This window comes from Cercospora kikuchii (genome assembly GCF_019650295.1).
Source record: "Cercospora kikuchii DNA, contig_00003, whole genome shotgun sequence".
NCBI lineage: Eukaryota > Fungi > Ascomycota > Dothideomycetes > Mycosphaerellales > Mycosphaerellaceae > Cercospora > Cercospora kikuchii.
This window is the reverse complement of record NW_025408584.1, coordinates 362,208-385,149: the sequence shown is the minus strand read 5'-3', so window position 1 is coordinate 385,149 and position 22,942 is coordinate 362,208. Positions and strand designations below refer to the sequence as shown.

Sequence of the window (22,942 nt, the reverse complement as noted above, 5' to 3'; positions counted from 1 at the left end):
CCTTTGCCCCGACGCTGCAGCCGTTCGGACGGAGAAAGCTCCACGGCTGGATCCAAGCGACTTCACGATGACGCGCAGGAACAGGTATTGCATGTGCTAGCCAGGTACAACGGAATCTGCTCAGCACCTTCCCCGCACTCTTCAGAAGGGCAGAGGAACAACCAGATACATGTGCACAGCTGTCAGGGACCATGACAAATCCGCCTGCCTACAGTCTGGCACTTGAGAAAGACCACAGTATTGCGGCTGATCACGGCAAGTACGGCATCTCATCTGAGTGCTAGTTGTCAGCTGGGCGGAAATACTCCACGATCTCTATAGCTCCGACCAGGAAGCCCCTATGGAACCTTGAACTGCAGCTAAACGTCAGCGAAATGGGGACCTTGAAGCATTACCTCCAATGGCAATCCGCAAACAGGAGCCACGTTTTCCCGTGCTACTAGGACACAAACAAACACCAAAATCTCCTGCCAGGTACTTGTTTATTGCTGCGGAATCTGATTCGTAATGCGCTACAGCTATTACGGTGCTGTGGAGTCTAAGAGTGCCGAACACATTGAATGCTTGAAGACCTTGCGGCCCTTCTGCGACCACACGGCCACTGACGGCAGTTGTCACTTCTGCAAATGGCGCATGCACGGTCAGATCCTTGCTCCTGTTGTCGATGATGCACCCTTCGATGGACCTACCAGCTTCCAGGCTGCAGGGGACTGCGTGGTTTGTATTATGCTTTAGCAGCTTTCATTCACTTCCGACTTCTGATCTGCACTATTTATTCTCTTTGTCCCACGCTCGAAATAACGCCTAGCTTCTCATTTGCTCTCGGTCGCTGCCAGCATTGTCGAACATGGGTTCGATTTCTGAAGCTCAGAAGACTCTTCGGCCTGACATCATTGATATTCGCAGTGATGCCGCAGGAATCGAGTTGAAGCAGCTCATTCACACCGGCCTGAAAGCGCAAGATCGCAGTGGCGAGAAGACTCTTCCAACGCTTCTGCTGTACGACACAAAGGGGCTCAAACTGTTTGAGCAGATCACGTATTTGGACGAATATTACTTGACAGGCGAAGAGATTCAGGTTCTAGAGACGCATGCCGATCGCATTGCCGAAAGAATTCCAACAAACGCTTTGATCGTCGAGCTGGGCAGCGGGTAGGACCTACCCCATTCAGGCATCGAGCCTGAACTGTCCTCACTAACATACAATGTAGCAATCTGAGAAAGGTCAAGATCTTGCTGGATGCGCTGGACCGAGCTGGAAAAGCAATCGAGTACTATGCCTTGGATCTGATGCAGGCTGAGCTCGAACGTACGCTCGCTGCAGTGCCCAAGAACGCGTTTCGGCACGTGCAGTGTTACGGACTCTGGGGAACATACGACGACGGCTTGGAATGGCTCAAGCGACCAGAAAATGCCGCACGGCCTAAAGCTATTCTCTCACTCGGCTCGAGTATTGGCAACTTCACGCGGGATGAGGCTGTCGGGTTTCTTGCCCAATTCGCAGACACACTCAAGCCGACTGATTCGTTCATCCTCGGTCTGGATGCGTGTCAGGATCCAGAGGTTGTTTACCATGCATACAACGACAGGGATGGCACGACGCACGACTTCACCATGAACGGACTGCATCATGCAAACACCCTTCTTGGCAAGGCCGCCTTCAATATCGATGACTGGGAAGCCGTAGGAGAGTATGACCAGGAAGGAGAGCGACACCGCGCATTCGTAGTACCCAAGCGCGATGTTGAAGTCGAAGGCGTCCACATCAAGAAAGGCGAACGAGTCCGGATTGAAGAGTCTTACAAGTGGAATGCCGCACAAGCTCTTCAGCTGTGGTCTGCAGCATCCGTCATAGAAAGTGCTTCGTGGGCCAATCACAGCGGCAGCTACGGTGGGTACCACTCGGCTTTGTCACCACATGTCACCCCAGCGGAAACTACCTCCGCTTGCTTATCGACACAGTGTGATATCAGTCCGGCGTCAGTATAAGCATAGCTAACCACAATTTCCAGCTCTTCACATGCTCACCCGGCCAGCGACGATGTATCCGACGAAGCCAGAAGAGTATGCTCGCCACCCTGTTCCTTCCATTCCCGAATGGGAGCAGCTCTGGGCTGTTTGGGACAAGGTCACGAGACAGATGATTCCCGATGAGGAATTGTTGGAGAAACCAATCAAGCTGAGGAACGCGTGTATATTCTATCTCGGCCACATTCCAACCTTTTTCGACATCAAGATCAATGAAGCGACGGGACTTGGACTTACGGAGCCCAGCTACTTTACGAAGATTTTCGAGCGCGGCATCGATCCAGACGTCGACAATCCTGAGCACTGCCATGCTCACAGTGAGATTCCCGACGAGTGGCCTGCGCTGGAGACGATCTTGAAGTATCAGCAGGATGTTCGCAGCCGTGTGCGTGACCTCTACGAGACTGGCCGTGTTTACGAGGACAACTGGGCCGGACGTGCCATGTGGCTTGGATTTGAGCATGAAGTGATGCATTTGGAGACTCTGCTCTACATGGCGTTGCAGAGCGACAAGACGAACGCTCCTGATGGCACTGTCAAAGCAGATTTTGAGCAGTTGGCTGCCAAGGCTAAGAGAGATGCTGTGCCCAACGAGTGGTTCACCATCCCTGAGCAGACTGTGACGATTGGTCTCGACGATGCTGATACGTCCGAAGGACCTGTACGCCATTATGGCTGGGATGTCGAGAAGCCCTCTTACACTGCCAAGGTCCACAGCTTCCAGGCTGCTGCTCGTCCCATCACCAACGAGGAGTATGCGCGGTACATGCTTGCCAAAGATGTCCAGCAGATTCCGGCTTCTTGGACCACTCAGAGTAAACGCGACAGTGCTATTAATGGGCACACCAACGGTGTCAATGGCCATGCCAACGGCGATGCGGAGTTTGACCACTTCCTTGAGGGCAAGTTTGTTCGCACCTTCTATGGTCCGATTGCACTGAAGTATGCCCTTGACTGGCCATGCTCCGCATCCTACGACGAGCTCAACGGCTGCGCACAATATATGGGCGGCCGCATTCCAACGATGGAGGAAGCACGCAGCATCTACGAGTATGCCGCTCATCTCAAGAAGAAAGAAGCCGACAAAGCTCAAGGCAAAACCATCCCAGCTGTCAACAGCCATCTCGTTAATGAGGGTGTCGAGGAGTCCCCACCATCCTCCTCTTCCGTCAATGGGTCCAGCAGCGAGGCTGCAGACCCTTACAAGAGCCGCGAGCTCTTTGTCGACCTCGGCGACGCCAACGTGGGATTCAAATACTGGCATCCTTTGCCGGTGACCCAGAATGGCGGTAGTTTGGCAGGTCATGCGGAGATGGGAGGACTCTGGGAGTGGACGAGCTCTCAGCTGGAGAAGAGGAAAGGATTTGAGGCTATGAAGTTGTACCCGGCTTATAGTGCGGATTTCTATGATGGAAAGCATTATGTCGTGCTGGGTGGGTCGTGGGCGACTCATCCGAGGTTTGCGGGGAGGAAGTCGGTGTAAGTTTTCTCGCAATTTCCTTTGGGGCAGCCTTGTGCCTTTGACTGGGGAATATCTGCTGACGACATGTAGGGTCAACTGGTATCAGCGCAACTACCCATATGTGTGGGCTGGTGCGAGACTTGTGAAGGACGTTTGAGATCTGTAAGATGAAGCTCGACTGGTTGAGAACATCTGAGGTCTGCGGACCGTTGATCTCGACTGGCTGGGCAGGTTCCGGATTATGCGCAATTGGTTGCACGATTTGATGCGTTTGAGCTTTGCTCGACCACTTTCGTTAAAGAGAAGAAGACTTGCGGCTGCTGCCTGCGAGCACTCAAAATAACAATGTAACGGCCTGATCTGCTTCTGTCTTGACTCTGCTCCATTGATGTTCTCTGTGCTGACACAACAGCTGTATCTTATTGGCAGTATCTTGAGCAGCTGACGAGCGAGAAGTGAATGACACGAGGCTACCACGCTAAGGTGGACCCTTGCGCATGTGAAAGTATCGCTCGCGTCCCGGCGCGTCTTCTGTACGACGTAGAATCAACACCCCGCTCGCTGCAAACGAACATATCATATTTGATAGAACAACGCCTACCAGGGTGAAGCTGCATCTTCCCGACGCGCTGGATTTGATAGGAGGTAGCGGTGGCAAGGTGCTACAAGAACTACGGCCTGGGTCAGCCTCCCGACAACTTTCAAGCCCATTCACCTTCACCAGAAACGGGAACTAAAGCGGCATCACTGCCCGAACCGGTCCCCACTCTTGGGCTCCCGACGCCTAAACAGATATTCAAACGAAAGAGCTTCGTCGACAAACCAACCTCCGTTTCCCGACCGTCTCCCACGACAACGCACAACACCGATCCTCAATTTCTACCTCCTCCATCTGCACTGTCCCGCACAGATCCCAGCTGGACCACGTCGGCCGCCGCCGACATCTACCGTACAACACCGACATCCAGAGAATGAAGACGTCGGTTCCTTCTGTTGCTTCACTCAGTAACAACAGCACCGCGATTCGAAGAACAGGCAGCACTCGACGCTCGAGGTTGAGGCAGATTCCAGGCCGTCCACACAAGCCAACTCGACCTTCACACATCGAGCTGTCGGCTCCCCCAAGATCACGATGGGACAGGATCTCTTCCGCTGGGATGAAGGCGGAGTCTTGAGTAAGTACACCCACACGCCATCTCCTCCTCGGGACATACTGACACAGTCTAGAACACCACTGCCCAATCTGCTCAACGCCGCTCTCGCACGACAAATGCAGAACCACCTGCCTCGGCAAGCATGTCGAGTGGTGCCACCGGTACCACTCCCTCTTCCGACTGAATTGGGCTTCTCGTTGCGCCGCCTGTAAGACCGCCGACGAGCAGCATGAGAAGAGACACAGGGACATTGCCGAGATCCTCCACAGAATCAAACAGCTCAGAGCCGAGAAGGAAGCCGCAGCTCTGGCCCTGAGCACTCCAAGAGCTCCGAGGACTCTCTTGACCGCCGACGCTCTCCAGAGCATCGCCGACCCTGCAACTCCGACCCCGAGTAGCAGCACACCAAAGGCCACGAAGAAGGAGAAAAAGGCGGCGAAGAAGGTGGCCAAAGCTTTGGAGAGGCACAAGGTTGTGACAACCGCGGATATCGAGCGTGTTGCAGAGCTTCTTCATCCCGAGCCAGAGAAAGAGACGGCGGAAGCAGATGACGAGGGCGAAGATGCGCCTGAAGATGAGGACATCAAGTGGAACCTCAGCTTCAACTACAGCACCTTCAACACCAAATCGCTCCGCCACGACTACATCGCTAGAGATCGCACCGACCAGTACGAGGTTTCTGAGGACCATGTCAGGTCTATCCTGGAGAAAATGGAGGTTAACACCAACGTAAATGGCAAGGAAGGCGAGCTCGTCGTGGAGTTGACCAAGGCCATCAAGAGTGACCTGCAATGCTTTCACGAGGAGCTCGAGACCACTGCTAGAAGCAAGGCTGGCTTCTGGCGTTGGGCCAACAAGAAGCACTATCGTGCTCTCATGGATCGAGGTAAAGAGTGGGATGATAAGCACAAGCTGATCAAGAGGAAGGACTCTGATGCCGTCCTGGAGGAGAGAAGAGGCAGCAGTGATGATCCTGACCCGAATGTCGCGCACGAGGAAGACGATGACAGCGGCGACAGCTCTCGCCGCAGCAGCGTCAACGTCCCCAGTCTCACCAACTCAGCTGGCACCGTCGACGAGACCGTGCTGACCGCTCCGTCGACCTTGCAAGATCCAGATGCATCAAAGACACTTGCCGCGCTTGGCCTAGAGACACCAAAAAAGCTTGAGACGCCCAAGAAGACCCCGGCCAAGACACTACGGAAGAACGACCCAGCTGAAGACGAGTGGACTCAGGTCGGCAAGAAGCCTCTCAAGTTGGCGAAGCCGACAAACGGTAGAGTCTCCCTCTCCGGCAACGGTGGTCTGAAGCATCTGGCGCCAACCAAGCCGAAGGGCACATTCGGCGTGCTATCGTGGGCAGATGCTGCTAAGGGACAGTAGTTGCGATATGATGCTGCCAGAATGAGCTCAGGAACTGGTTGGTGCTCGCTTGGATGAGCTGAAGGTGTGTGGTCTTGCTGCATGGTGTTCACCTCTCAGACAGGAGATGGCTCGCGATGTCTGGCGTGAGACGTGAACGCTTCGCAAGATTTTGGTTTCGTTAGAGGCATGGCGATGGCGGTTCGCTGTGCAGGTATGAGCTTTTGTTCTTCTGATTGAGTTGGCTTAGTATCGCTTCGCATCGCATCGCATCGCATCGCATTGCAGCGCTTGGTTTGTGTTTTACTGGTTCGGCGAAAGGTCATAAAGAGGAGTAGACTTGCTGCATGGAGAAGCAGCGAGCAGCATAGAACTCGCAATGGCGACCGAACCTCTTCCTCTGGCAGGATAGAGGAACACTTTGTCTCAGTTCTCCGTTTCACTTTCCTTTTATTTGCTTACTTGCTGCTCCGTACCCCATGATATGTGACAATGAACACGACGAAGTTGTTTGCTACTCCATGTCTTTTCTATCTGGGCAAAGGGACATATTTGTGTGCTATTTCCAATCAACAAGTCGCCCCACAGCATGGAATTGAATTCTGCCATTGAAGAGCAAGAATCGGTTTGAAGTGGTGTTTCTTCTATTGAAGTGGGCGATTCTGATTGAGGAAGAAGCTGAAGTCAGCGAAGTCTGCCAAGTGAACACTTTGAGATACAGATCCATGTAAACCTTGGAATGTACCAGGAGCAGGGGTTCATTCACACGTTGACTGACCCTCGGTTTAATCTCCGGGAGATCGCCTGATAGCACTCCCTACAATCCGCTTCATCGAAATCGTTCATCCGACCAAGAAGTTTGCGAGAACAAGGTTATTTCTGCCGTACGCGAACTGAGTGCCAAATCCATCTCTCACATTACCGGACGGGCACATGGAGTCCACATGCTGAGTGGTCCCGCCGCTCGCCGGGCAGCCGGCCAACGCGACTGGTCATCTGAACAGCCATACCGCTCTTTCATGCGCACGGAATTTTGAGCCCAACAGTCATGTCCACAAGTATAGCCAACAGGGGTTCGTTACGGCTATGTACTATTGCCGGAAGCAAAGCTGACGAAGCACTACCCAGACGGATGTGAGGCCTGCAGACTCGAGGTATGTGAACGGATAACCTGAGCATTCTTTGCTTGGTTGGTGAACTGATTTTGTGCGTTTGCAGAATATCTACTGCGACAAGACTCGACCTGAATGCAAAAACTGCGTAGGGAGAGGTATCGACTGTCCTGGGTCACCACTCCCAATCAGACCCAAGGCCGTTGACGCTACAGTGCAACAGGCCGCTCGTGGCCTGGTGCCGCTCTACGAACCTCGTGCAGGAGACTCAAAGCCTCGCGTGGGGAGCAACCCAGGCTCCTTCGAGCGAGGTCAGCATGGGCAGCAGCATAATGTTGAGACCTTGATTCCACAAGAGAGACCCGACTCCAAACGAGACGATGTCGTGCGGGTGCCTCCTCGCAGCCCCAGGTCACCAGACTCCACCTCTGGGTCGTCACTCTGTCCCTCTGAAGCTGTCGATGCGTACGAACGCACATGGACCCCAGGGACAGAGCAAAGCTTCATGTCCGGAGAGAGTGCAGAGGCCGTTGGGGAAGCCGCGGCAGAACAAGGCAAGCGCTATGAGGCTGATTCAGGTCCTTCTACCGCGGATCAAGATATCATCTCGCCTGCCCTTACCGCACAAAGCACAACGCGCCCAACAAACAGGTACAGCGTCAAGGATCAGCAGATCAAAGCCTTGCAGGCAGCCTCGGCCAACCTGCGAAGCGACAACATCTGGCTTGCTGATGACACGAGAAACACCTTGACCGCATACTACATTGATCGGATCCCGCGATTGATGTCGTGCTTCGACTCGCTAGAAAGCCCATTTCGAGGAGAAATCCCTCAGCTCGTGCTGAGTTCTGAATTGATTAACGACTGCGCTGTGAGCCTGTCAGCAGCGCATCTATCTCCCTCAATGGCTGAAATGCGCAACGTAGTAGCCAGACACGAAACGAGCGCGATTCGGGGAATCACGTCTGTCGTTCGTTCAATAAGGTCAATCGTAAATGGAACAGCCAGCAATGACGACTCTCCCTTCTCTACGAGACTTGCTAGAAAGCAGGCGCTTCTCGCTGCGTTCTTGCTTGTAATCACCACGGTAAGCTCAGAATCTGTGATTAAAAGGATACCAGGCTCACAAACAGTCCTAAACAGAGCTGGTGCGATGCCTCCGCGACAAATCATGTTCACCTTCATGGTGCCAAGCCGTTGTTCCGAGCGTGGTTGGCCGATCAACGCATAAACGAGTTCGATGAGCGGCCACTTTTACTAAACCGCGAGCAAAGTTTCATCATTGGCGCCATGGCCTTTCTGGAGTACCTGAAATCTATTGTCGTGGACCAGAATCTCAGCTCAGTGGCACACTTACGCCGATTCACCAAAGTGGCCAACGGGCAACGCATTCATCTATGCCCATGGACCGGATTCAGTACTCCGCTGTTCATTTACTTAACCGAGACAATGATAATAGTTAGACGGAAACGCCGCGCCACACTACTCAATCGCTCGAAGGCGGCCCCAGTATCAACTGCAGAAGCGGACGAGGATCTTTCGAGGGCCACAGAGATTTACGGAAAGGCCTTGAACCATATAGCTCCCCCAGCTATGTCGGTACCCGACACACAGGATCCAACTACGCCAGTCGATCACTTGTTCGCCGTGGACACCATAATGCAACTGACAATCCTCATGGAACTTACGCTAGAATTCCCCCAAGTCGCCATGGAGTACTATCCGAATCTTCGGAAAGCTCCTGACCTCGAACTGGAAGCCCGCAGGATGGCTCTCGATTTTGCGATCTCAATCCTGAGTGTAGTCCCGAGGATATCGCAATCATCTGGATGTAACAATCTCATCCCAATACAACTCATCGGTGTAGGGAGTGCCTTACAGTCCAGTGCGGCAAGATCATCGCAGACTGCAGATCTACAGACATGGCGAAGCCTGGTAGTGCGCCGAATGAACTGGATTCATGAACGTCATGGGGTACCTACGGTGCTACGAATGATTCAGGTGTTGGAAACTGTTTGGCTTCGAGCAGATGAGTTGGATCGTAATCGAACGGACTCTTCGGGGCCCACAATCCACTGGATGGATATCATGATTGGAGATATGCCTGAGGAATTATATGGATGAAGAGATATTCAAAACCTGCTGTGAGCTCAACATACTGGACTATCGAAAAGCGCCGAATGGGAAGCTTGATGTATGAACAGCAGCGGCTGGTGGTATCGACTCGTGGCAACCAGCAACATGCCGGAACAGTGGCTTGTGGCTGGTGCGCCAGTGATGGGACTGCAATGGAGATAGGCCGCGACCGTCCTGGAATCTCGACTTTGGTTCATGTCTGTTGTGGCGAAGCAGAACGTGGCTACCAACCGCAGCGTGAGCCAAGCAGACACGGGCGCAAGCAGAATTCATTCCAAGCCTAGCCATCATCTTGAAACACAGCTCGGAGCTTGCAAGGGCATCGAATAATGCACTCTCCTGAAACCATGATAGATGCCAAGGATCTGTCGTCTTACCCATTGGCGTGACTTCAATCGATGAGGCTAAGCACAACTTTGGTCACTGTCACAAGCCCTAAGAGCACCTTTGATCTCTGTCGCATTTCTTGAGAGAGATTAGCCCATGGGCGATGAAGACTCTTGGCATGCCCTACGTTCCAACGCTCGGGCGTAGACGACATGGAAGGCTTGTCCACGTCAGAGCACATCAGCAACCCGGCTCATGCAAGGTCCGACAATCTTTATGCAAAAGAAGAATCGCCGTGTTCCCTTCAGCTTGTCAAACGGGACCTATGCTAGTTCCAGTGGCACGCAGCTCTGTCCGCCATTTCCCGGGTCGGAAATCCGCAACACTCCAGCCCAACCAGGAAAGCTTGGCTTCGTAAGACTAACGTTTTTCTGACTGTACAAGATCCGGCATCGGATACAGATTCGGATCGCAATGCATAAGACCGGCACTGGAGCGAAATGACGGCCGCGACACCGATCTTGTCCTGATGTCTTGAAGAGGCGTGGCTGGCGGAAGAATGAAGCATATATTTATTCCAGACCCAGATCGAATATGGAGCAAAACTATCGCTCCCTGCAGCCATGCTGCTTTCCAAGAAAATAAGCCAGTCGTTGGCATTGCTTATGCTTTTGTCAGCCGTACCGATAGTATGTATCGTACCTGCATAGCGTATCACATGAAAGACTGACAACACCAGCACGCTTCAAACAGTCCAGCTTCCGGTTGGGCAGATAAAGATGTGACTCCTTCTTTGCAATCGATTCCTGGTGGACAATTCATTGGCGATCCAGTAGCAGCTGAGCCACTACGACCGAAGACAAAATACAACCCTTCTGTTTTGGCCTATCACCGAGACTCGGGAAACAGTCGAATAGACGACTACTTCGGTCCCCTTGGCAAGAATGTTACCATTGCATCGACAACAAACATCAAACCTGCGCCTCTCTTCTGGGATGATGAGGGCCGACTCACAGCCGGTGCCATCTGCAACGATACTACGAGCTGTATCGTGGCTCTGAATCCTGAGACTTTCGATATCCTTGCGACGTGGACTGGCCCCACAGATCAAGGGTCAAAGCTCTTCTTTCCATTCTTTACTTATTCGACCATGTACGAAGGGCGATACATCACGCCTGTCATGGGTCCGCGGATCATCGAGGTCCAAAGAAGCGATACGGAAGAAGGCACGTCATTCAGCCTGGCAAAAGAGTGGGATCTGTCGGACTTGGTAGGAGAAGGGAACCAAATCATCAACTCGGCGTACGACGAAGATGGGAATCTGTGGTTTTCGACAGGAGGATTTCCTGGTGCTGGCGTGGGCTCGACGAATACCTCAGCTGTGATCGGCTATTTCGATGCTAGTGGAACGATCAGGCATCTTGTGCTTCCGGACGCCAGTATCGAGAATGGTGTGGCTATGACTGGCACGACTGTGTACCTCAATGCCGCACCTGCCGGGGCCAACGATCACCCCAATGCTACGGGCCACTTGTACGCCCTGCAACCGAGTGCCGATGGCGTGAGGATTCTATACAATGAGACATACGATGCCGGCTCCGGTATGAAACCGGGAGGTATTTCCCGCGGCTCTGGCTCCTCGCCTACTTTGCTCGGTACTGAATATGTCGCCATCACCGACAACGCGCACACGCAGATCCGGTTGAACTTCTTCAAGCAAGCCACTAGTGGCCCAAACCTGACTTCCTCTCCACTCAAGAGCGATGAAAGTGTTAGCAATCTCGTCTGCAGTGTCCCGGTTTTCCGGCCCAATGCCAGCGCTAGCGAGAACACGCTCCTCTCACATTTCGATGGAACAATTTACAGCGCTGTCATCAGTGGTTCCTTTGGTGCGCCTCCGGTCATCAACTTCTTCAACAGCAGCACCACGCTCAATGATCCCGCTCAATTCGTCACAACGGCCAAGCCTGGTTTGGTGCGTGTAGACTTTGATCCACGCAACAAATCTTGCCGTGTGCGCTGGGAGGTAGATCTACCTATGACAGGTAACCCCACGCTTTCGACAGCGACAGGGTTACTGTACCATTACCATCAGGATGTGGAGCTTGCCAAAAACGGGGAATATGTGTGGTATCTTTCTGCAATCGATTGGCAATCTGGAGAGGTCGCGTGGTCAGTGAGAACAGGAACGGGACCGCTGTTCAATAACAATTATCAGGTTCCAGCTTTGGGACCGGATGGGGCTGTGTATGAATATGTGCAAGGGGGCGTTGTGAAAGTCTTTGATCAGCCGTAGGAGCTTATTCCTGGATACGGCAGTGAAGACTAGACATGTTCGATGAAGACTCAATGATAGATTAGATGGATTGTATATCAATACGGAACATCGTTGTCGCTGTACACAGGTAATCGAAAGGACATTATTCTTGCAGTGAAGTGCCGCCTGTTTCCGTGACGAACGTGCTTTTCGGCTGAGTTGTTCCGACGGCCCGTGCTTTCTTATCTTATCAGCTGAACCCTGGCGTCGGTTCTGCTTGCAAATAATTCTGTGGCGGCGCTTTTGTCATCGCTCTCGAGAACATCCCCGTTTCTTCACAGCAACAACCACTCTCGCTAGAAGTTCTTTCTGCAAACAAACGGCGGAGCAGATCAGAGCTGTTTCCGATTGCACGAGAGTGCCACCGCATCGAAGAAAGACAACCTCCAGACCCCGCAATCATGTCGATGGACATCGACACTGTAGCCCTCGAGCAGCGGCCGGCCACGATGGCCACGGTGCTCTGCTACAACTGCGGCGCACCGATCGACGGCACACAAGCTGCAGGAGCACTCTGCAATGACTGCCTCAAGACGACCGTCGACATCACATCCAGTATTGAGCGAGACGGCATATTACTCATGTGCAGAGACTGCGACCGATGGCATTCCCCTCCAGCGACCTGGGTTGTCGCCGCTCCCGAATCACGAGAGCTGCTTGCACTATGTCTACGGAAATTGCGAGGGCTGCACAAGACGAGAATTATCGACGCGAGCTTCATCTGGACAGAACCGCATTCGAGACGTGTGAAGTTAAAGATCACAGTTCAGCAAGAAGCGACGCAAGGCACAATACTGCAGCAGACATTCGATGTTGAGTTCGTGCAAAATTACAAGCAGTGTCCAGACTGCGCAAAGTCATACACACACAACACATGGAGGGCTGTCGTGCAGGTGCGGCAGAAGGTACCTCACAAGAGGACGTTTTTGTACCTGGAGCAGTTGATTCTCAAGCAAGGAGCACACAGCAACACGATCAACATTAAGGAAGTGCCGAACGGGATAGACTTTTTCTTCGCGGAGAGAAATAGTGCGGAGAAGTTTGTGGATTTCTTGCAGTCGGTTGTGCCGGTTACGACGAAGAAGGCGCAAGAGCTGATTTCGATGGATACGCATACGAGTGTGAAGAGTTACAAATTTACATTCTCAGTGAATTTGGTGCCCATTTGCAAGGACGATCTGGTGGCACTTCCGCCCAAGCTTGCGAAATCGATTGGAAATATCTCACCTTTGACACTGTGCTACCGCATTGGCACGTCAGTCAATCTGCTGGACCCCAACACATTACAAACTGCGGATTTGAGCACGCAGATTTACTGGAGAGAGCCTTTCGCGCCATTGGCAGATAATAAGGAGCTGATAGAATTCGTGGTGATGGACATCGAACCAACCGGACAACGAAACGGCCGTTTCGAGCTCGCAGATGCCACAGTAGTGCGAGCTTCAGATCTCGGCGTCAACGACAACCAATATCTCATCCGCACACATCTCGGAAGCGTTCTGAATGCGGGAGACAGCGCAATGGGATACCTCCTCGCCGGAACACAGTTCAACAATCCCAACTGGGAAGCCCTCGAAGACTCGAAGAAATACTCTGGCACAATCCCCGACGTGATACTGGTCAAGAAGCACTACGAACGCAAGCGAAAGAGCGGCAAGGGCCGAAACTGGAAGTTGAGGAGAATGGCTCGCGAGGAGAGCGAGATGAAACCTCGCAAGCAGGATCAGGATCGTGATGAGATTGATTACGAGCAATTCTTGCAGGATCTCGAACAAGATCCGGAACTTAGAGGTAACCTCAATTTGTACAGAAATACACAGGCGGCGGCTGCGGCGAGCGAGATGGAGACAGATGATGAGGATGATGACGGGCTGCAAATACCGATGGATCAACTCATTGATGAGATGGAAGATATGGGTATGGAGGATGCCAGCGATGATGATGACGAGTGAAAAAGTTCGATTTGGGTTCGCTGAGGAATGGCAGCATTGTTGGAATTCGTGTTTGGCGCTGGGAGGTTTTGCTCGTGTGGCATGAAAGCATGATTGGTTGCTGTATCGGAACACTATTTCCTCTCCTATAGCAGAGTGAGTCTAGTCGTACAGTAGCAAACGACGGCACGATTCGTGTCTAAGATTACTTGGCCCTCCGCTGTGGTGTGTCCGACCCCGCTCGTGCCTCTGTGTCTCTCCCCAGCCAAGCTCAGCCTTGTGGGTCTTGTCAAGATATTGGCATTGGGGTATCGAATGGTATCCCAACAGTATGTAGGAAGTATCTCCGACAATGCTGGCTGTGATGACGATGATGGCCTGATATGAATGCAATGAAGGCTCGGCAGCTCATGGCCGACTACTGAGGTAGGCTTCATACCATTGGCCCCAAGAAATTGATTGATGATTCACCAGCTCCTTCTCCGCGGGACGAGTAGTTCCCAGGTATCTGTCATTGCAACCAAAGTTGCGTTCCAGTTGCCGCGTAGCCAAAGACGGCCCGGCTCAGCGAGGCTGTACGGCGCTGCTGGCAAGCTCGCAACATGTTGCACGGCTAATGACTTCTGTGCCAAGTATTGTTGAGGCCGGCCAAGTTTCGATGGAGGGCAGCATGTGCATGCCGAGACCATTCTCGCCGCCGATGCCGACAGAAACCGCGTGGAAGGAGACGTCGGTTGGTGTTAGTCGCGGTGGCGTTATTTGACCACGAGGACGATCGCGCGACTGGGTTGAGAACATGAATTGCAGTCCATCTTACTGATTTACTCCCTGACATGACATTCTATTTGTAGTGCAACAACCACATACTCCGTCAGCAGTTCGTCGGTCGGTTCGGTGCCACACGGATGATCGCCGAGCCCATCGTTTAGCGTGGCTCTTCCTTCCTGATTCGTGCGCGCTTTCCTGTACTCCACTCCACGCAGTTGGCACTTCCCCGGTGCGGCGGCACTTCACCAACTCTCGCCCTCTCTGTCGCTTGCCCCTCGAGCCTGAAGAAGAAGTGCTCCGCGGGCGGACGAAGAATCGACATCGAGAACCGTAGAAACAGAGCACAACGTGGCAGATTTGTGAACAGGAGAGGACGAGGCCGAGAGAGACACGGACAGGATCCCATTGCGAAGACCAGGTCGCTTCCGCTCGCTATCGCCCTTCGTGCTATCTCATACCATACCACTTCCGTCCGCCGCTATTCACCAGACTCGTATCAGCAATTGAGAACATATCAGACACACGAAAACTAGCAAGGGCCCGGTTCTAGATCGCTCGGAAAGTGCATTGGCTCATCACAGCGTCCGGCGTGACATTCGACACAGCAGACAACCACATCGGCTGATCACCAATCAATGGCCTCATCATCACAAGACGCCGTGGCAGGGGCTTCTGTCCCAACAACGAGTACTGCCCGGGCGCTATCAGAAGAAGAGAACAAGCCAGTCGAGATGGCCACCTTGGATACCGCCGCGGCAAGCAATGCCGTCCCGGACACACCTGGCACTCCCGCCGTATTCGAAGATGCCCTCCAGACACAGCCTGAAGCGACAGCAACATCAGCGACAACATCGCAACCACAACAATCACACCCACCTGCCCCAACCACTCCCGCCGCACCCAACCTCACCCGAACCGAAACAGAACACCTTGGCCCCGCCGCAGAAGATCACGCTCCCATCGCACCCAGCACAACATCCACTTCAGGACCTCATCTGATGATCTCGTTAATGCTCATCACGGGCGCGCGACACCCTTATAAAATCGATGAGAAATATCTCCGGAATCGAAAGGTCACGGCACAAAATAGCGCAGGAGAATTCGATCCGAGAGAACTGAGCGGATATCAATTGAAAGAGCTGATTTGGACGGATTGGAGGCAGGAGTGGGAGCCCAGGCCGAGTAGTCCCGGACGGATAAGGTTGATTGTCATGGGGAGGATGATTGAGGATAAGGGGTTGTTGAAAGGTGAGTCGTGGACGACAGGAGAGAAGATGCATGCTCACGCTTTGCGTGTGTCATGCGCGCTGGGCAGAGAAAATGCAGAGCTGAGGATCCGAAGCGGGCACGAAAGGCTAACGTTCGCATAGATCTTCCCTTTAACATGGCTTCGACGAACGTTGTTCACATGACTGTGAAACCGGCGGATATTATCGACGATGACGAGGCGGCGAATGCTAAGAGTACCGGTAAGGCTGTGCGACAGCGAGAAACAGAAGAGCAAGGTGCCGGATGCAGATGTGTTATACTATGATGCTGCAAAGTGTCGTACTGGCTCAAGATAAGCACAGGCGCACGCCAGAAGTCCTGTCGCCTGCTGAGTGCGCAGCAAATGGGGAGAATAGGCAGTGAGAGATATGCCAAATGTATATGGAAGCCAGATGAAGCCCCTCGGGCTGGCGAGAAGGGCGGGAAGTCGGTGCACGTTTCTTGACAGAAGCATCATTCACATACTGGCGTTATGGATGGGAGAAGGGGAGCGAATGGTCGTCACAGCATATCAGGCATGGAGCGATGGGGCTATCTTTTTGCCACTCGAGGAAATCATATTACGTTCTTTCCTCATACTGCGAACCATCCTTGTCTTTCATTTGGCGAGGATCGCTTTCCTCTGGCTTTCAGGAGGCCATGTAGCATAGATTGAACACAGAGAGAAGCACAGAGAGAAGCGCGGACGCGGTACGATGTCACTTATCCAGCGAGGTGATATGGGAAGCCGACGGTGCACACTATCACACTTCTCCATCTGCGTTCTGAATGCAGAATGGGCATGCGTAGAAGGGGACTTCTGCGTTGCGTAGAGTTTCATTGGATTTCATGTTTCTTCAGTATTTATGCAGTAGTGACGTCCACTTCTCAAGTCATAACTGCCTGGCTCTTGCGAGAAGGCTGTCATGCTGAGAATCTGGTAGTGTACAGCGAATCATAGCCTGTCTATGCATGCATGTCACGTCTCCATCTCCATCTCGGGCTCCTCAGTCTATTCGGTCGGTCGAACGAGTGCACTCATCCCGCATGACCCATCATCGCGTTCATCCAGTCTCCATCTTTCAGCTTCTCCGCATCCCCATCAACCCATCATAGCGTTGCCTCATCTACCACGAGTTCATCTTAAACCTCATCTCCATCTCCGTATGGAAATCCACCTCATTCCTCATCTCCTCCCCACCAGTAAACACATCCTCCCAATCCAACTCACAATCCCTCCCCATCAGAATATCCGCATGCAAACCACTCCCACTACCTCCCATCCCGGCACCAGCACCTCCAAGAATTCTCGGTCTCCATTCACCAGCTCTGACAATGCCTAATTCCATTTGGCGTTTGACTGGTTCTGCGATACCGAATTGACGGCGAAGAAGTTCGTGTTTGAGAGTATCTTGTTGGGCGCGCCAGTTTGCGAGGCGGTTTTCTAAGGGATGGGAGGATTGGAGGGTGAGGTTGCTGCCGGAGGCTGTGGTTTTTGGGGCGGGGGTGCTGAGGGAGAGGTTGGAGCGGAGGGTGTCGTGGACGCCTGGGGCGGAGGGGGCGCCGAGTTGGAAGTTGGCGTGGGAGGGGTTGTTGGAGGAGGGGACGATGCGGAGGGACTGAGGTGGGTGTTAGTTGTTGTTATCAGAGATAGAGGGTTGGTGCTGGGCAGTGCGTACCATGATGGTGGTTGGGTTGAGCGGTGCTCAGATGTGGTTTGAGTGGGTTGTTGGCGCTTCCGGAGCGCGAGGTTGTGATAAAGGAGAGGTTCGGGTATCGAGTGTGTTCTCGTTCGAGCGGAGATGATGTGTTGATGGCGGCGAGGTGGTGGTGTTGCTGCGAGTGTTTGGTGATGGGAGCTGTTCGGCGCGTGGCAGCTTCAGGCAAGCACGATGATGCGCGGCCAGCTCCTGCTCAGCAGACTTCATGTCCGACGGCCCGATGCCGAGCCGGGTTAGAGTTCAGGCACACAACAATGGATGCAGGTTCTCACGAAGACATCTTTTCTGGACACAAATTCTATATGCACAACTCGATCCGGCTTCTCTTCGATAACATTGCTGTGCTGCAACGATGCTCAGTCTACGTCGTTTGAGGACCTCTACCTCGAACTGTTTCGAAACTCATCTAGGTTCTCCCACGGCATAGACTCGAAAGCATCGTGGCAGTCATCGATCAGTACGCCCACCACTCCAGTTCCTCTCAGCAGACGGGCGACCTGCGACTCCAATGACACGTCCGTCCGCCTCCCACTTTGGCCAACAATCGTATGCATGCCCAAGTCTACAGCGTGCCCGTCGTGCCGTAGTATTACCTGCTGCAAGTACGGATGTGACAGCTTAAGGTCTGCGGCAAAAAGGGCCTTGAGTGTTCGTAGCTGCTTTCGAACAATGCTGAGCTCGCTCTGTCCGTGTTCGATCCCGTGTCCGGCATGCATGATCAAGCTTACGCGCTCAATGCCAATCGGAAGGATCTGAGACAGAGGCGGAATGTCACTAATGTTCCATTCATCGTCTGCCTCGGGATTGACTCCCCTCGCTCTCGATAGGAGGCCGCTGCCTGGCGGCGGAGCGGCAAACATGAGAAGGTCCAGTTGGACCTCCTCCAAAGCCATAAACTCGTGCAGAGAAAAGATTCCACTTTCAACAGCTCCCATTCTGCGATGGACTGTCAACGAGAGTTGCCTGAGTTGTGCACCACAGCGATGAGACACCGCAGCAGCAAAGGCACCCGCGTCCCAGTTGTGTCCGCAACCATTCCAAGTGGCGTGGTGCGAGTACTTCAGCGATGTGACAGCCGGCATGCGTTCGAGTATACGACCAATGTTTACAGCATCGATGCAGCAGCCCTCGAAGTGAAGAGCGCGTACGTTTGACATGGCACTTCCTGGAGAAGCTCCCGGTGAAGAAGACCACTGGAATGGAATGCCTGTGTACATTTGCTCATCTTCACATGCCATAAATTTCATGATGTTAACGTGTCTCAATCCAGGTAGCAGCAGGAACGAAGCGATTCCCTTGAGTCCAACCCGGCACCTTCCGTCATCATCGATCTCCTGGGATGGCGACAAGCTCTCGAGTCGTGCGAGTGGTGCATCGAGATACCTGTTCGGTGCCAGCATCCCTTGGTCTCCGGACGCTAGATGCGATATAGCAGAAAGTACTTGCTCCCATTTAGCCGGCTGACCAGATTCCGAGCAGTCCCAAAATTTAGGCAGCCTGAGTCGCTCCAGATTAGGAAGCAGAGTTAGAAGGAAGATCGTGCGATGTATGACCACATCACGTCGCGTGATGTGACGAATCATGCCGGGGACGTTTTGCCCTATTATCACCGGTCCCGCGCGTGATATCGTTCTATCAGGCAAAATCATCCTCGTCCACGCGTCTGCATTCTGTTCCGCTAGCGCCAGTGGCAAAGAAGAGCGAACACTCATGCAGACCAGACTTCGAGCCTCGCTATTGTGCACATATCCCACATGACCAGGAGTACATATGGCCGTGCATTCATAATCTCCTTCGGACTCATTGGCGAGCGTTAGATCCAGAGTTCGGATCAGTCGCGCAACGACAGGATCTCTCGCAATAGCTACCAGTGTGGCGAGAATCGACCGTCCTTTGGTGACTCTCACGTTATTCCATTGCCGCCTGAGGATATTGTACTGCTTCAAATGTGGCTTGCTGAGATCATAATTTCGCTTGCAGGATAATGCCATGCTTTCGAGGTCACCATTGCTGTAGACTTGGAGTATGATGTCGTCTAAGAGTTCTGTGGGTAAGCCGAGAAGGGACATCTTGATGGTCTTTGCTGAATGTTGAACGAGAAGAGCTGAGAATTAGCGAAATAGAAGATGGAATACACATTTGAAGCAAGTATGTCGAAGCATCATGATGTGTTTGTGTGACTCGTTGTTCTTGTTAACGCAACGCTAAGGCGTTGCTGCCTTGCATATCCCTTCCACATTTGGAATTTCGACAGGCTTCAGAATTATGGAGAATGAATGATTGGAAGTAAGCGATTTTGCAGACTAATCTTTGAATTCATTGCCGCTCAAGGAAACCTAACAGTCTGAAACTCCACGCTGTATGCTGCGTACTCATAACAATCATTGGTATCATTGCTTTCCCCACTCATCATCGCATCACCACATCTAAACCTCCTGCTTCGGCACAGAAACCGATCCCGACCTCACCGCCTCTCTCGCAGCCTCCTTAGAAGCCTCCGCAACCAAATCATCACTGCTACCAACCTCAAAAGGATCGACAACAGTGCTAGCGAACTTTCTCGCAGTAACCTTCTTGGCGAAAAGGATATCCAACTCGTGATAAGTCCTGTTCCAAGTCTCCGGAAGACGGAAATAAGACCACACAAACATGCCAAAGCAAGTCGTAGCCCACACGAAAGAAGTATAACCTCGCAGATTCCAAGCTTGAGGGTTCATCATGAATTGTTGCAGAGTTCCACCGATGAGACCGGCGATATTGCTAGAATCTCTTGCGAGGCAAATGGTCTTTTGGCGGAGACGAGTAGAGCCCATTTCGGCGGGAAGAGCCCAGCCTAGTTGACCAGCGGAGAGTTGGAAGATGAAGGTCCAGCCGAGGGTGAGAACTGCTTGGGCCATGGCTACGCCGTCGTTGGTGTTTGTCCAGACGCTGAGGACACCGATGAGGATGAGGATGAAGCACATGCCGCCCATACCTGCGACGTAGATTGTTCGGCGGCCGAAGTTGGGCATGAGGAAGATCCAGTTTACGAGGCAGCCGACGAAGGCGAGGCCTGTGCCGCCGAGAGCGAGGGAGTAAGTTGCGCTGGTGCCGAGACCGACTTGAGAGAAGAAGTAGGAGGAGTTGTAGGCGAAGCAGATACCGCAGAGGATTTGGCCGGCGAAGCAGAGGCAGGCGATTTCGGTGCGGCGAAGTTCAGTGCCTTTGAAGCAGTCGATGTAGCGGGTTCCGACGGAGAGTTGCTTCTCGAGGTTGTTGGTGTAGACGATTGTGGCAAGGGTCTTATTGGGGTCCATGGTGGAGTCCTTGGATTGGAGGCGCTTGAGGGAGGCGAGAGCGTCGTCCATGCGGTTCATACGGGCGAGGTACCAAGGAGACTCGGGTGCCATGTAGATCAATGGGATGAGGAAAGCTGGCCACACCCACTGGAGCGCAAAAGGAATCTTGTATCCCCACTCATCGGTGCGAGTCGACAGACCTTTGAGGACACCGGCGGAGATGAGCTGACCCAGGATAAAGCACATGTTGGTGTACGAAGTCATGTAAGTTCGCAGAGCTGTTGGCAGGATCTCGGAGGCGTAGGCGGGAGCGGTAGTAGCGAGCATACCCCATGGCAGACCGCAAAGGACTTCTCCGAGGACGAGAACAGGCAGATTTGGAGCGAAGAAGACGACGAAGACGGCCAGAGACAGTGCGATGAGTGCGCCGAGAACAGCCTTCTTGGAACCGTATTTGGAGACGATGACACCAGCGAGGAGACAACCGATGATGGAACCAGCGCCACCACCTTGAGACAAACCAGCTTGCCATTCGGCAGTCAACTGGTATCCGACTGGTGTCTGCGGGGTCTTTCCGACCCAGTTACCGTAGCGGATGAGGAAACTTGGGTAGGCGAAGAAGTTGGAGAGCAAGTTGGTGTCGTATCCTTCCATGATGACGGTCGTACTCATGACCAGAGACCAGAAGAGTGCGGGCTTGTATTGGCGAATGGCCTCGCGGATGCTGAGTTCGTGTTCTCCTTGCGTCGCATCGTGAACAGCGGTGGCGAGCTCGCTGGTGGTGGTCTTGCTGAGATCGACCTCGTCCACCTGGCTGGAAATGTGATCCTTCTTCTCAGACATTGCGAAGACTGTGTCGAATATGTCGATGGAGTGTGTTGTCGACTATCCTGCTCAGTGGCGGATGTGGGTAAAGCTCGAGAAGCTGAGCCCTTGTTCGAATCTCCTTGGTATTGCTGAAGAAGCTGTTGATGATGCTGATGATGGCCTGTCAACTCGGTGTAGGCATTGTCTAGATATACGTCTCGCCGCTCCGCATCTTGGACCATGTACTTGTCAGAACATGTTCGGCCTTACTGGCCATCTTGGGGCAATGGCATGATGCGAAAAGCATCGAAGGCCATCTTCCGCCGCTAGAAGCTGTTCTCCGCCGCGACAAGCAAACGCCATGGAAAGGGTCGAAAAGCGAGATGCAGGTCACGCGTGGAAGAGCAAAGGCTGAGACTATGGTCGAGACGGTATAGCGTCCGTTCTGCCCGGCCTGGACCAAGCCACGCCCAGAGCGCTGAACCATGTCTTCTCCACAATCCGGCTCCCAGACTGTGCAGTTCCTCCACCTGCCGATGTTATAGACTTTCTGGTAACCCCGTGGAGTAGAACTTTGTTTTCGGCGCATGGCACACGCGTGGCTTTCCATTCTCCACTAGAAGGCGCGTCAGCCACCAGACGCTTAACGACTTCTTTTCTCCTCCTCGTGGAGTGGAAAACTATACAGCGCTGACGATATGTGTAGCGACTGCAGTATAGTGCCGAGAAGCGGTATATACCGGATAGGATCAAGATGATGAGCCCGGATATGCCATCGATGTAGCGCCGAGATTGCCACCTACCGAGGACAAGCACGATGATCTTCAGATGCCTCAGGGGATTGGATCACACAGGCACTGCCCGGAGGGCGAGTCGCTGGACTGAAGAATACAATACCACAGCTACGATGACTGGCCAAAGGTGCTTGTTGGACTCGCAGCAGTCACTGCAAGTCTTCGTCAACTGCTGTGCGGTATCGTCTCATCGTCGCCGCATTCAAGCGCTACATCAGGATGTCTTGCTCGAGGCACTGCCAATACTCCCAGTGGGCCAGACAGCATTTCCTTCGCTGCAGCTACGGTCCTGGAGCTTCCCTGTATCTGCATGTCCTAACGAACGGCAGGCTCAATCCTGAAAGCTGCAGAGAAGGAGCCGTGCCCACTCCTTTTCGACATCAGTCCATGTTCGCCACCCTCAGCAGCCGGATTCTGAGTGCCACGCTCAAGCTTCACTTTCATGACGCACAAAGTCAAGCTCACGCGAGCTTGTCCGTCGCTAGCGACTACGGTCA

At 53.1% G+C, this 22,942-nt stretch overlaps 9 protein-coding genes across 9 annotated transcripts; 6 read left to right on the top strand and 3 right to left on the bottom strand.

Moving 5' to 3' along the window:
• Nucleotides 1-847: 847 nt before the first annotated feature.
• Nucleotides 848-3,647, top strand: CKM354_000453900 (uncharacterized protein; the record flags this gene model as incomplete). The annotated part of the gene is made up of 4 exons (XM_044799778.1): nt 848-1,152; nt 1,212-1,891; nt 2,013-3,507; nt 3,581-3,647. 4 exons carry the CDS (start codon nt 848-850, stop codon nt 3,645-3,647), a joined length of 2,547 nt encoding a protein of 848 aa, XP_044655713.1.
• Nucleotides 3,648-4,622: 975 nt separating this feature from the next.
• On the top strand, nt 4,623-6,027 carry CKM354_000453800 (uncharacterized protein; the record flags this gene model as incomplete). The annotated part of the gene is made up of 2 exons (XM_044799777.1): nt 4,623-4,665; nt 4,718-6,027. 2 exons carry the CDS (start codon nt 4,623-4,625, stop codon nt 6,025-6,027), a joined length of 1,353 nt encoding a protein of 450 aa, XP_044655712.1.
• Nucleotides 6,028-7,054: 1,027 nt separating this feature from the next.
• On the top strand, nt 7,055-9,242 carry CKM354_000453700 (uncharacterized protein; the record flags this gene model as incomplete). Its single annotated transcript, XM_044799776.1, has 4 exons — nt 7,055-7,079; nt 7,135-7,160; nt 7,225-8,205; nt 8,262-9,242. 4 exons carry the CDS (start codon nt 7,055-7,057, stop codon nt 9,240-9,242), a joined length of 2,013 nt encoding a protein of 670 aa, XP_044655711.1.
• Nucleotides 9,243-10,204: 962 nt separating this feature from the next.
• On the top strand, nt 10,205-11,910 carry CKM354_000453600 (uncharacterized protein; the record flags this gene model as incomplete). Its single annotated transcript, XM_044799775.1, has 4 exons — nt 10,205-10,270; nt 10,321-11,753; nt 11,807-11,828; nt 11,878-11,910. 4 exons carry the CDS (start codon nt 10,205-10,207, stop codon nt 11,908-11,910), a joined length of 1,554 nt encoding a protein of 517 aa, XP_044655710.1.
• Nucleotides 11,911-12,299: 389 nt separating this feature from the next.
• On the top strand, nt 12,300-13,850 carry CKM354_000453500 (ribosome-binding protein NMD3; the record flags this gene model as incomplete). The annotated part of the gene is made up of 1 exon (XM_044799774.1): nt 12,300-13,850. One exon carries the CDS (start codon nt 12,300-12,302, stop codon nt 13,848-13,850), a length of 1,551 nt encoding a protein of 516 aa, XP_044655709.1.
• Nucleotides 13,851-15,232: 1,382 nt separating this feature from the next.
• Nucleotides 15,233-16,131, top strand: CKM354_000453400 (uncharacterized protein; the record flags this gene model as incomplete). The annotated part of the gene is made up of 2 exons (XM_044799773.1): nt 15,233-15,845; nt 15,968-16,131. 2 exons carry the CDS (start codon nt 15,233-15,235, stop codon nt 16,129-16,131), a joined length of 777 nt encoding a protein of 258 aa, XP_044655708.1.
• Nucleotides 16,132-16,972: 841 nt separating this feature from the next.
• Nucleotides 16,973-17,527, bottom strand: CKM354_000453300 (uncharacterized protein; the record flags this gene model as incomplete). The annotated part of the gene is made up of 2 exons (XM_044799772.1): nt 16,973-17,464; nt 17,525-17,527. The coding sequence occupies 2 exons, from the start codon at nt 17,525-17,527 to the stop codon at nt 16,973-16,975; spliced, it is 495 nt and encodes a 164-aa protein (XP_044655707.1).
• Nucleotides 17,528-17,946: 419 nt separating this feature from the next.
• Nucleotides 17,947-19,635, bottom strand: CKM354_000453200 (uncharacterized protein; the record flags this gene model as incomplete). Its single annotated transcript, XM_044799771.1, has 1 exon — nt 17,947-19,635. The coding sequence occupies one exon, from the start codon at nt 19,633-19,635 to the stop codon at nt 17,947-17,949; it is 1,689 nt and encodes a 562-aa protein (XP_044655706.1).
• Nucleotides 19,636-19,992: 357 nt separating this feature from the next.
• CKM354_000453100 (uncharacterized protein) lies at nt 19,993-21,687 on the bottom strand (the record flags this gene model as incomplete). Its single annotated transcript, XM_044799770.1, has 1 exon — nt 19,993-21,687. One exon carries the CDS (start codon nt 21,685-21,687, stop codon nt 19,993-19,995), a length of 1,695 nt encoding a protein of 564 aa, XP_044655705.1.
• Nucleotides 21,688-22,942: the final 1,255 nt, after the last annotated feature.